The sequence below is a fragment of the Drosophila ficusphila genome, unplaced genomic scaffold, assembly GCF_018152265.1.
Source record: "Drosophila ficusphila isolate 14025-0441.05 unplaced genomic scaffold, ASM1815226v1 contig_198, whole genome shotgun sequence".
Taxonomy (NCBI): domain Eukaryota; kingdom Metazoa; phylum Arthropoda; class Insecta; order Diptera; family Drosophilidae; genus Drosophila; species Drosophila ficusphila.
In genome coordinates, this window is record NW_025064092.1 from 420439 (window position 1) to 433971 (window position 13533).

General features: G+C 39.3%; 1 protein-coding gene across 2 annotated transcripts; it reads right to left on the reverse strand.

The window, feature by feature from the left end:
• Positions 1–4794: 4794 nt before the first annotated feature.
• LOC108091142 (uncharacterized protein CG1552) lies at positions 4795–6775 on the reverse strand. 2 transcript variants are annotated; one of them, XM_017190178.1, is made up of 3 exons: positions 6540–6775; positions 5583–5697; positions 4795–5346 (listed from the first exon to the last, which is right to left on the reverse strand). In XM_017190178.1, exons 1-3 carry the CDS (start codon positions 6685–6687, stop codon positions 5094–5096), a joined length of 516 nt encoding a protein of 171 aa, XP_017045667.1. In that variant the 5' UTR covers positions 6688–6775; the 3' UTR covers positions 4795–5093. The 2 variants fall into 2 exon arrangements, with proteins under 2 accessions (XP_017045667.1, XP_017045666.1); XM_017190177.2 differs by having other exon boundaries at positions 5544–5697.
• Positions 6776–13533: the final 6758 nt, after the last annotated feature.

The window sequence follows — 13533 nt, forward strand, 5'->3', positions numbered from 1 at the left end:
TGTGTTTTATTCGAAAGATTGGTAAATGTGCGTACGTGTTACGTATGTTGGTAAATAAAACAAGACAGATTCTTGAGTGACGCGACTATCAGCTACCCGTTACTCAGATAAACAATGACAGCGTGGTTTGTGAGCGTAATAGTGGGCGTGGCACAAAAATGTAACAAGCTTTCTCAGCGATTTATAATCCCAATATATCCGAGATCCCATTGTTCTCGATGTTTGTCTGATAATCCTTATCAAGAATATATATACTGAATGCTTCCTTCGACCTGTGACTTACTTTTCATCAGCTACTGTGTACCATTTTACTTTACGAGTAACAGGTACCATATAATAAAAAAATATTGAGTGAAAAGCATATTGCAATTTTTTGTTCTATTAGCAAAAAGTAGTCCCGTAAAATATCCCAGAGTTAAATGTTACTTAAATAAGGCAAACAGTCTTTATTAATTTTGATTTTTATGTAACAGGCAATGGCATTGGCTTCAATTTAAGTGTAAGCAGAAAAAAAGAATATTAAAAGGATTTTTTCTGCTGGCTCTAAATCAATACACTTTATAAAATCAATTAAAGCTTAAATTAAATAAAAGTGACTGTCAAAAAAACTGTATAACTTCGCTGTAGGTGTAATTGCGATGAGTTCATTTTATAACAAAATCTATCGGTTGATAAAACGATGGATTCGCTTTATTCAACTAGTTAATAATTTTTGTTTACGATTGCATAAATTTAAAAACTTTCGCGAATAACGTAATCTTGACGCAATCTTAGCTGTTGTGAAGTAGTTATTCGAGTTGCAGCCAATCCGTCTCGTCATTATTGATTCCAGACTTCAACTTCATTCGAAAGTTATTTAGTGCTCTCTCACTTTTCCCCGTCTTTTCTTCCGCCTGGCAGTTTTTTGTTGAAGAATGTCAATAAGCTGGGACCCAAAGTGCTCCGACAACTCGACAGTTTTGAGTTGAGCCCAGCCGCCTAATTGTTTGCCTCGGAAAAGTGTGGGAAAGGGCGGGAAAAGCGGAGGAAAAACAGGGAAAAGTCAGCAGCGAAACAAAGAGAACTGAAATCCGGCAATGGGATGAGTAGCAATTGACTGGATCTGAAGCCGAACCAGAAGTTCTTATCCCGATGTTAATTAATGGACATTTTGGCATGGCATTTCACTCGATTCACCAAAAGGTCGCCATGACAGCAAAATCAGCAATTTAAATTGTCGCCGTTTTCGCAAGTCAAAGAAGTGACTTTAAGATGCCACTATACTCTTATATAGTATATACTTTATATATCTTTATATATATCCGGCAACGGGGCGACGAATCCTTTGTCTTGGAGACAAAGGCTGCCCTAAGACGCCTCTGCCAAAGCAAAACACTATTATGAATGCATTGGATTTTTATAATCATCCACAATGTGGCCACATGCAGATAAAGTAGGCGTTCCCCTCCGCCCATTTTCCCCTCTGCCCATTTTCCCCACCTTTCCCCCATCTTCATCTGCACTTTTCGCTGCCGACTGCAGGTATGACGACACGGCCCACAAATCACCGGTCGCATGTACATATAAACCCAGATGGGAGCCCACAGCCATGTGTATGGCATCACCAAGGACATAAATGAAACAAAAACACCGGAGATGTCCCTTTAAACCCGAAGTGTAGATGCCCTTCAGGCGCTAATCAACTTCATCGTGGGATGAACATAATTTAAAGTCAATATTGGGAGAGCACTTTTTGTGGTTTGGCAATATGGGATTTCGTATTTTTGTTGTAGTTCACTGCCATGTTGTGCAATTTGAAGCAATACATTATCCTTGTTATGTTGTCATATTTAAAAGCGTGATTGATTCATGATTTAATTGCTATATTTGCACCTATCATAATTTGGCAAAGGCCTAAATTGTTTTCGATTTCAAGTTGTTCTGGGCAGCAGTATTTCACTTGCGGATTGTTATTGCGTATTGCACTGCAATGTTATTAAATAAATATGTATAATAATTCTAATTAGGTGAACATTATTGCAAATTATAATAGTCAGATGCATTTCCATCGGAATTGCTTTTCACTAAAAGTATGCAGTGAAATAATATAGATGCCTTGTATATGATGATCAATTCTGTTATGCCCAAGAACCTAAAGTCTTTTATTGAAAAAGTATTTCTTTAAGTTATTATTTTGTATAAGCCTTAAGTTTAACAAGTGTTATGCAATGCTAAATAATATTTAAAAGGCTAACTTACAATCACTAAGTGATTTTCCGTATCATTGTTGCTGTTTTTCCAAGCACTTTGAATAAATGCCCAACGACTGAGTCAATAACCGCTTAATTATTCAGCTTCTTAGGTTTGCAATCAGGGTGTTCGATGTGGTTGGCAAAAACTTTTGTTTTGCTCTCCAATCCCGGGGGACTCGGAGGCAGGACTCCAACGCAGTGCTCCAGTGCAAAGGCTCCTTGGCAGCGAAAGGATCTGGGAAAAAGCGGCTAGAACTAAAAGCGTACGATAAATATAAATTGCATTGTGCAATAATCTTCAAAGTGCAACAAAGTAAAAAACAACAACATCAGCAGTTGCAGCAACAATGGCGGCAAGAACGGACGACAGGGCGCCACGCACACACACACTACCTTAAACACACACACAGATATATATACATATATATATATACATATACACCCACATGTACGAGTATGAGGGGCACAATGAGATGTTGCCGCATAAGGCCACATAAAAAATAAGACGATGTTGGGGCAAGAAGGTGGAAGGATATGGCCACACAAAGTAAAAACGAGGCGGCGGTGGTCCAGGGGGACTATCTGGATCCGGATCTGGGTCTGGATCTGGGCTAATGTTTCGCCACAAAGCCAAGGACACTGACGTAGCAGCAAAAAAAAAGGAGCGGGGGTCGTAAGTCTCAAGCAAAAAGCACCGCTCAAATGACTCGCATTGTTTGCCATTTTTCTTGGATTCCCATTGTCGGTTCTCCAGTTTTTCCGGGTAAACAAAAGGCCCACCAGGTACAGTCGTGCTGGCCATCGGTAAGTGGACAATAAAAAAGTGACCAAAACCATTCACTTCCGCACTTTAATGTCGCATTTAAAGTAACTCTCCTGCGTGACTCCATTTTCCATAGTTGCTGAAAGTATTTATTATTGATGACAATATCCATTAGAATATGGCATTAAATGATTATTTAAAACCCCATGAAATACTCTTTAAGAGGCTTACATTAAGTACAGCTGTGATAAAAGGTTTTACAAACGCAGCGAATTAAATGAAATTTTAAACTTCAACGGATTTCTTTGCAAACACGAAAAGAGCAAAGTGGCTTTCGAATTGAATACAAATACAGAAGGATTTCGCACAAAAGTGTTGACCGAATCCTTTGTGCAGGAAATCAATTTCTTCGCCGAAAGTGGCTGAGTACAAAGTGAGTACAACGCGAGTTCAAAGTGAGTATTTTTCGACCCCTTTTACTCGGCGCCTCTGATTCGGACCACAAACATTATGGCAGCTAACGGTGAGCCGATGATGCCGAGTATCTTTTGTATTTACTGCAGCGCCGCAGCAAGGAAGCTGCTGCATGGATGCTGCTGCAAGGATACTGCACGGCAGGACAAGGACAAGCCATCGCCACAACAAGGAACAAGGAACACGGAATGGAAAGGCGGGGAAGGGAGAGGGGAGAAAGTTTGGGAGGGGGAGAAGGAGTGCTCAGCTCGACACGGCTATCAAAAGTGTTGCTTATTAAAATAAAATTTATTGCTTGTTTGCAGATAAAAATGAAGACAGAAGCACAAGCTTCGCTGTTGCAGCTGCATCTCGCCGCAAAAGTGTTAAAACGATAAGCGGAAACAGGAAGCAGTTTTCTGCAGGATATATCGCTATATATATATATACGTATAACCCATCGCACATTGCCCACTTTCCACTTCCCACGAAATCGCAGGACAGCTCTTCAGATTCCCAAAAGCACTAATGAGTGGAGGGGGGAAAATGGAGGGGAAAAGGGCGGAAAGGGGAGGGGAAAAGGGTAAGGGGAGGGAAAAGTCTGCAGCTACTTGGTCACGGCCTTCGAACAGCGGTTGGGAAACCCATGAAAGTCCATCAACTTGGACAGACCTCTTTTCGAGAGGCTGTCTAGACGGAGAGACCAAAAAAGGGTGACAGCTTCGATTGCACAAATTCCAATGTGAAAAAGTCGAATCTTGAAGGACGAAGGGGTTTCCCTCCAACTAAAAAGCCAAGTGCCTCTTGAGGAACTAAGATCAAAAAATAATGTAACCCCAAATTCAAGATTCTACTTATGTCATTTCCCAAGCACTTAACTCTATTACTTATTTCACTATTTTTTTAAGAATGAGCTGACATTTGGTTCTTAAAGCGATTGAAGTAACATATCTATGGTTGCAGATATACTTTGTAAAGAACAATGCTATTTAAGAGTCTAGTTTACAATAGTTTATACTAACCACGCTCGAAACAGCAAGGGAAATGTAATCAAGTTTAATATCTATATGTAATTTATTTTTTTATAAATTATTACAAAATGGATAAAGGTGTATTTCTAATTTGTATAAGTATATATTTATATATATATCTTTATATATATTTTTTTATTATTGTTTTTACCGGTAAATAATACTTAAAGAGTAAGTTTATTTTATTAATCATAAAACTCATAGAAATGTATGTTGTCTAATTAACAAAATCCATTACGGATACATTTATAATGCAATGCCTAATATGTTTTTGTGGGTTTTACCAACCCAATCCAAACTAAATCAGAGAAACTAATTTCCGATTATAAAGATCTATATTTCCAGATTAATGCAATCTCAAGCCAGCAAAAACGAGAAAAGTTAACATGTTCGTTCTTATATATTTAAGGAGTACAACATAATCATTCCACCGCCCAGGTTACACATATGTAATCCTACTTGTAAGCCTATATTTTGAGATTAATAAACTCCGAAGGGAAAGCTTTTGGGTGCACTTTTCTCCCAGTGTGTCTCTGTAGCAGAGGTACTCGCTTTCAAATCGCAGATTAATTCGATTTGGAGCGATGTTCTGCTTCGAATTCACTCTTCCATCGCCTAGTAGTTGTTGTAGACGAACTCGCTGAGGAGCGAGTTGTTGGGGCCGTCGCCACCAGTGGATCCGGAGCCACTGGATCCCGAGGAGCCGTCCTGCTTGTTGCGCAACAGGCGGTGGCGGAAGTGCATGGTGCGCAGGCGCTGCATGCGCCGCTTCAAGTTGCAGTAGACGGGACAGCAGTCGGGGAAGGGCTTGTACATCAGCTCCTCCTCGTCGCCCTGCTCGCACTGCTCCGGCAGGATGTCCAGGCAGCTGGAGGAGAAGGGGCGGGAGCGGAAGAAGCGGCATTAGTTCAGGTTCCACCACAGAATGGGTTTGAGTTTTAGGGGGAGGAAGGGTGGATGCTCTACGCAGGATGCATGCATGGGATGCATGGATTGGGACGGAGGATTCGGATGGAAAAGGGCATGCACGTGCTTAGCTAATATTGAATTGCATTGGTCAACTACTCATTCGGCCTAGACATTTTTTCCACTACGAAAATAGACCTGGAGCGAGGCATTATGTGGTTGTTCTCGCAGAAGAGGTTCGAGCACAAGCTCAAAAGGACGAGGCGGCGCGGCAGGAACTTCGACTGCTCCCACATGCACCGGCGGAAGGATCCTGCACGGAGAGAAAAAGGGGAGGGTATGTATTAAAAAATGTATAAGCTGTACTAATAGCAAGTTTAATTGTTAGCATTGTACACATTAACGTTTCTGCTTGTTTTTCTTTTTAATGACAAACCGGACAAAATACAAGTTAATATACAATAAATTTTAATGCTTATTAAAGTAACATAAAAAGTATAAAATGTAAATTAAAATAAACAATATATATCATAAATAATTCTCTGATTTATACACAAAGCTAGTAAAAATACATTGATTAATGGACGGCATAGATTGGCTTATTGAATAGTTGAAATCGTGTATCAAATAAATGGATTTGGCAGTGTTTGTTCTGTAGAATTAAAAGGAGCTACGTCATTGTCCTTCTAAACTGAATAAAATATTTATTTTTGAACTTAAAAAGTGACCTGAAACTAACTTGATGTTTTAAAATGTAAAATAAATTGCTTATTGATTTTACAAAAGTTTAATTATAAATGTATAGTACATTGATTTTTTATTTAAATTATTTAATATGAAGCACCACCATCAGTTATAAAACTAAAGCAAATGAAATATTATAATTTACATATAAGGCCCTTTACATCTGAAAATTTGAGTAATTTTAGCAAAAAGATGAAAAAATCCAAATTCCCACAGAAACATTTAATAACTGAGATTGTCTCACAACAAGAAAACTGCCTTTCTGAAAAATGTACACACAGCTGAATATTAATTATAAGCCCATAAGCCCATAACCCTTGACCCCTTACTTTCCCCTAAGAAAGCCTCTTTTCTCGCAGTGGGCGAAGGAGAATACACAAAAAAAAAAGAAGAGGGGGTAGGGATACTCACTTAGCACACTGTTGTCGTTTTCTGAGGAGTCCTCCTGCGTGTTGTAGTTGCGCTGCAGCTGGTAGTGCTTCATGTGGAACTGGCCGAAGCCAAGGACGCCGACGAGGGTCAGGCACAGCAGGATGCAGATCTTCTCCAGCTGAAACATCTCAATTGGCGACTCAATCTCGGTGATTCGGCGATTCGGTGATTTGGCGACTCGGCTACTCGGCTGGCAAGTGCAAACTACGCGCTAAGCTCACACCATTCCACACCACAGATGTTCAGATGTTCAGATGTTCACATGTTATTCGCTTGGTTCGGCATTACGGCTATGGCATTACGTATACGCAACGTCGGACGACGGACTCTCGCTGAACTGCGACTAAGTGTGTATATATGTGTGTGTGTGTGGGTAGTTAAATTGGCGTTTGTGCCACGGCACTTGATTAAATCAAGAATAAAATTGCAATGCAAATTTTGCGTTTCACTTGGACCCACGCTTATGTGATGTCCATGCCCCAAGCTCGCCCCTTATTAATGCCCCCCAAATCCAAATTCAAATCCAAATCCAGTCCACTCCACTCCCATCCCATCAAGTCCAAATGCGAAATGCTTCCAAGCGGGGCGAAACGAACCCTGATTGGACCGAAACAGTTTGTCATAATAATCGTTTGTTTTTCCAGCAGTCGCAATAATGTCAAGTGCAAGTTTTGTGGGCCACTGGAATGGCAAACATCACATGGAAACTGCGATCTATTTATGCTTTGAAGACATTGAGCCGATGAATCAGGAGAATTTCGAAAGCGCAAGTGATGAAATTCCATCAAAAATAAAGAACAATAAAATTATATTTTCAATTTCTCTAATTACATTTTTACAAGAATATCATATAAGTAACCGAGCTTAGTTCGTTTCAATAAAAAAAAAACTTTTCTTAAAGATATCTTAAATTAAATGATAAATTTTCAAGCGCTATAAAAAAACTTATACACTTTAAAAATAAATGCTGGGTAAGCAGATATACTGATAATTTAAAAATTTATCAATTCTGAAAAAGTTTTAAATTATAAGAAAGTACTAAGAAAAAGTTCTAAATTATAAGAAAGTACTAAGAACAAGTTCTACAATCGCATTCACAACGGGGTTGATATTTTAATATTACATTGAACCAACGTTAAGTTCCTCTCTTTTATAATTTGTGCATCTTAAACAACGAATAAATGAAAATGTTAAAGTCGGTGAAATGTGATTCGTGAATTAACCCCGAATTGCCCGGTGAATGTAAATTCGCATTGCCGTTTGTTGAATTCTTTATTAGGATGTCCATTGTTGATTTATTTCGGAGTTGGCTGCCCTTTGACCCGTGTGAACAGAGAGTTCATTGGGTGATTTTCCGGGAGTGAATTCCCCGTTGCATCCACAAAATGCGAGTACTTGCAACCCATCTGCTTCTTGCCCTTTGCCCTTTGCCCTTTGTCCTCTCCGTTTCCCGTTTCCTATTTCCTGTTTCCCATTTTTGCGACACTGTTGCGGGGCGTGTCCTGTCAACTCATTAGCTGCGTCCTTATCCTCCCTCCTCCCTCCCTCCGCTTCCCGCTCCCCGCTAAAAAAAAAAGAGTGTCCTGCCAACATCCTTAAGTAGCTTAAAAGCTTTTTTTGCGACCTGTCCCATGCAAGCAAAACTCTGCAAGCGAAAGCGAAGACTTCCACGACGCATTAGAAAGTAATGTCTTAGTTTCCTCTTCGCTAGTTTGTCACTGGTCGAGTGAAATGACGGAAAGTACCATAAAAACTGGGAACAGCTTGTACAGAATGTTGCCGTTAAGTAATTGAGTAGTTACTTGTGCTAATGACGCACACAAATTTACATAAATTCTATGATGCTTCTCTAGGTACTTATCGCGGAATTTCTGCAACATTTATAAACACCATTTATCTGTCCAGTGAAACCTTAGTTGATTACTAAAGTAGGTTACTCTTAAGCAGATTTTTCTACTCAATAACTCAATAATCAAACAAACAACTTCCAATTGTAGAGCGTGCACACATGCACTTAGTCCACTTGTTAGTTTATTTGTTTAAAATTTTAGCAGTAAGTTTTAGCATATTAATGGTTTCATATTTTTTAAATTCCTTAATTCTGCAAATTTCATTCGATGCGAGTTATTCCCACCCAATGTGCCTGAACAATTGTAAACTATTTCATGTACTTTCGCAAAAGTAAGAAACTACCATACTTAAATAGCTTTATTTGATACCGTGGCTTCAAAACATTTCCACAGAACACATTGTTTGTTATAAAAGCTAGTTTTCTGCTAACTAACTTTCCACTCACTATTGGTGGCTTGCCAGACGAACTGTGAGCTAATTAAATGATCCCCTGGCGAAGCCGAAGCCTCTCACCTGTTGACCGGATGAGAAGGCAGGGATATTTTCGTTGGACTGTCAATGGACCATCTGTTGCACTCAACCCTCTCCTGCTTTCCCAGCCGCCTTGCATTTGGATTTGGCTGTGGCACACGTGCTCTCAATTCCACCCGGAAATTATCAGTGGAGCTGGGGGTTTGGGCTTGGGTTTTGGGTTTTGGGGACTGGAAGCTGCGGATTAGCCCAAAGTTTACGGCGGCAGCTGCTTTCAGCAGTTGGCTTGCGGCTGCCAACCGGTGAGTGGATGAAATGGGAATGGGGAGTGTTTAGAGGGGAACGGAGAGCTGCAACCCAGCGAAGGGGCAGCCACAAGCTGCAGCTGGGCGGAAAGTAAAAGTTGAGTCGCTGCACGCACTAATACTCGAAAACTTTGGCTCAGATCCGCAAGGAGAGCTGAAAAAAAATAGAAGAAGAAAACACATTGCGAGTAAACGCGGGAGAAGTGGAAAACAACATTTTCGAAAACTTCGACTGGCAGTTGGAGAGAGACTCGCTGGGAAAACTGGGAAAACTGGCATTTCCCCTGCTTTTCACTTTTCCCCTCCCCCCTGGAAATCGCTTTCGCTCCTTAAAACTCTCCTGTTGGATCGAAAGGGCCAAGGAGCAGCGCTTTATTTATACTCGGTCGTACACTTTCAACTGTCTGCAAAATCGTATAAATAATTTCTTGGCTTCTTTTCTTTTGCCATTTTTGAAGCATGCACTAACGAAAATGATTACAAACTTTCCCAAATGACATCGTAAAAAGTTAAATAAGTTTTTAGCAGCACAGTGGAGTGAAAGGGACGGGGCACACGGGAGTAAAGGAGACAGAAAACGGAAACGGAAACAGCAAGTGGGCAAAGCGACACGCTAAGTGCTAGCAAATTCCATGCGTAATTGCATTCTGAATATTTATTTGTTGGAGTTGCAACAGTTTTGAATATTCCCGCCGGCGTATGCGAGTTTACGCTTTTTTCCAGGGGTTTTCCCAGCCGTTCGTTCTTTTTCTTTCCTAAACTTTTAGCGGAAATCGCGGCTCGCATCACGTATACGCCGCGTTGTACGGCAATGTTCTAGAATTAGCCGCAGCGCTCAAATGCGCAGGTGAGCCCGCCCATTCAGAAATCACCAGGGCGACGCTTTAATTTAATTTATTAGGACTTCTCTCTGTCTCTCTGTGCGAATTAATCTTATTTCACGTTTGTTAGCAAAGTTTTGTTTTTTAATATCGCGTATACGCAGCGGTGAACATGCATGGCGAAAATTGAGTTGCGTTCTCGTCCTCTCGCAAAACCAAAACCAACAGGGAGACAATTTATTATATCCTATTTGTTTTAATAAAATCCAAAGCTCACCCGCCAACACAATGACTTGAAAAAGAAAAACATTTGAGTTATTCATGTTTTTTTTATTTATTTAAAGAGGAGGGAGCTTAAGGCTATTGTCAACCTCTTTACATATTTATCAATCTATCCATCCATCCATAAAGAGGTTAAGACTTAACCTATTTTATTTTGAAGTCTATAAGGCAGTGAAAGAGGTTACCCAATTTATTATTTCAATTCGAATTTCAATACAATATTATTATTGCTAAAATATTATTTTGAAAAATTTCAAGAATATTATCATTACCCAGCTAGCCAGTTGTTATTTTTTTTGAACTTGTTATTATTTATTATAAATCAAAAATATCTGTAAATATTTTTTTGAACTACATAAAAAATTAAAAGTGTAAACTTAGTTAATCAAAATTATATTACGAGCTCAAGTAACAAAAGCATATTTAAAGATAATACAATTTTTCAGGGCTCAAAAAATAAAATTGCCACTTTAATTTTCTTTATGAAAATAAAATTCTCACTCTAATTTTCATTAGGAAAAGTTAAAGTTGCCGTTATGTTCTTATTAGGGCCTCATTGTGAAAGTATTAAATATGACTTTAAGCAGGAAAAGTGCCATAAATTAGGAAACGCCAGTACACAAAGGCAAATCCCGCAAGTGCCTTCCCACACAATCTCCCACAACCTCCCATCACCACCCACCCACCCACCTATCACCCAGCACCACCCACCACCCACTAAAGCTTGAGGATCCTGCTGTGTTATATATTTAGAGCAGGCAACAATTAAGTTTGTAAAAGTTAAAAGTTTTCCAGCGACAACATTGTCTGCTGCGACCTTTTGTTTGCACGTGGCTGTTATCCACTCGCTTCACCTCCTCCTCCTCCTCCTTTCCCTTCTCCTCCTCCTCCTCCTCCCCTTCCTTTCCCCACTCCACTCCCATTCCGCTTGGCCAATTCCACTAAGCCACATCGCAGCTAGGCCAACTCGAGATCCCATCCCTTCCAGTTCGAACCATCCTGGGAGGAGGAGTTTGGGGAGTGGGGTTTGGGGAGTGGGGAGTGGGGAGTGGGGAGTGGTGGCTCCTTGGGGCGTGGAGGTCACCTGCTCGTCTGTACGTGTTGTTGTGGAAGGCGTAAACTGTATTTTTATGACACTAAGCAAACAATTAACTCGAGCGGCTAAGCTTTAGGATGGGGAAGCCACGATACACTGAGAAAGAGTTTTATTCATATTGAGAACAAATAACATTGATTTTAAAGCAACTACAAAAATTATATACCAGTCCTTTTTATATATAAGTAAGTTAAGTTTTTTTTTTATTTCAAGCTGCTTTATTTGTTCACGTTGTTTGAATAAGGCTTTGTGCATCCAATTCATATTAAAAGTTTTACTTTATATTTTCAAGGCAATATCAAATCTTTAATTCTTTATTTAATGGAAATAATTTTTAAATTTGTACGAGCTGTTAGGTCGAAATTGTAGTTTTATTTTTAATACAATTTAAATAATTTATTTATCCAAACCGTCATTTTGGCTTGGAACTCTATACCCATTTCCTTTTTGCCTTATAAATAATAATATTACATTACACATTAGAAATTATACAAGCAACTTAAATATTAAAATATTTTTAGGGATATATTAAAACTGTTAAATATTTTATATTAACCATTATTTAAAGCATTTGCATAATAGGATACGCTTTCTTAACCTAGATAAACATTTTTAACTAAAGCTGCAATTAAACGAATGAATCCATGAGTTTATTAGTACACTAAACTAATTTTCCAATTTAATCATAAATTTATTTCGCACAGTGTAAAGGTAGTTATGCAAGCGTGGAGAATGAAAGAGCTGCGAACGGCTTGAGCCTTCCGCCAAAACAATGAACAATGGACAACAGATATCGCTGGTTCCGCCTCCGCCTCCGCCTCCGATTCCGATCCCCCCTCCTCAGCCACGCCCCTTTCTACAGCACGCCCACCCCCCCCCCAAGGGCAAGTTGGTTACTTTATTTTTGGGCCCGAGTCAATTAGAATGCTAATTTGTATGCAAATATTTGTGAATTGAATGAGGGGAAGGCACCTTGTGTGTGGGCGAAGGACTCCAGTGTTCAGCATTCGGCATTCGGCATCCAGCATCCAGCATCCAGTATTCAGTATTCAGTATTCCGTGCTCAGTATCCCAGTATCCAGTAACCAGTATCTGTATCTGGGCCTCTGTCCCATGCCCTTTGTTTATTTGTTTGTTGTCCCTTATTACGAAACCGGAAATAAACTAAAAGCCAGTCGAAAAGGAAAGTGGAGGAAATTGCCTGCAGCTTGGCGACGAGAGCCATGAACACCTCTTACAGGATCTCGAGGACTTCCACTTCGAGTGGAAGGACCATTCATCATGAACTCCAGGAGATGTGAGATTCTAAAGCAATCAGCCCTAATGATTCCATGCCACTGGAGGGCACTATTTACATAGTCGATGTGGGTAGAAGGCCGAAATAACTTGGCCAAGTTGCTCAAATACAGAGCGCGGCTTGTTTAACTGGTGGGAAATGTTTGCAATAAGAAACAACAAGTCAAATTAATTGGTTGATAAATTATAAACAATTCAAGGCATGGACAACAACACAAATTTAATTTTTACCTGTGGGTTCTTGTTTTGCAACTACTCTCTTTAATTAATTGTTAACAGTTAAAAATACACAACCCATTTGTTGAAACATATTCTTTTCTATATTTAAGGAATAGAATATTCTAACATTTCAACCTGAATGGATAATATCTCAAGAATAGTGTGTTTTATTATAAAGTAGGTCAGAGTTCATTTTTAATGTCGATGCCTTTCATTACTTTGTATTAAAACTAGAAAGTTATTTTTAACCAAGCTTATTGCAGAAGTAAATTGTTTTTTCTAACTAACTAAATTCAATATTGAATATTGATGCAATTCAATTTAATTTTAATTTGGCATTGTTTTCAATTAACTGATTTTATTTGTATTATCAAGAACTTGTTCACTAAGCTGTTAATTATCTAATCCCGTTGGCCCCTTAAGCACATTTGCATACCTACAATAAAGCTTAACAAAATGCTCAATAACTATATCAACGTTTGCTGCAATTTCAACCTGCAATTCGTAAGCCAGGCCAACTTAAACTGCAAACCAGTTAATTATTCAAAACGGACTGGAACCCAAAGATCCTCCTGCCCCCAAAAGTTGAGTGCTCTTAATGTTCACACATTCGACATTGACAAGCGAATGGA

Excerpts from the sequence above, each read along its gene's own strand:
- LOC108091142 (XM_017190177.2), bottom strand. The coding sequence starts at position 6,687 with ATGTTTCAGCTGGAGAAGATCTGCATCCTGCTGTGCCTGACCCTCGTC. Across the intron at positions 5,698-6,539 it reads AAACGACAACAGTGTGCTAA|GATCCTTCCGCCGGTGCATG; the intron begins GTGAGTATCCCT and ends CTCTCCGTGCAG. Across the intron at positions 5,347-5,543 it reads AAAATGTCTAGGCCGAATGA|CTGCCTGGACATCCTGCCGG; the intron begins GTAGTTGACCAA and ends CTTCTCCTCCAG.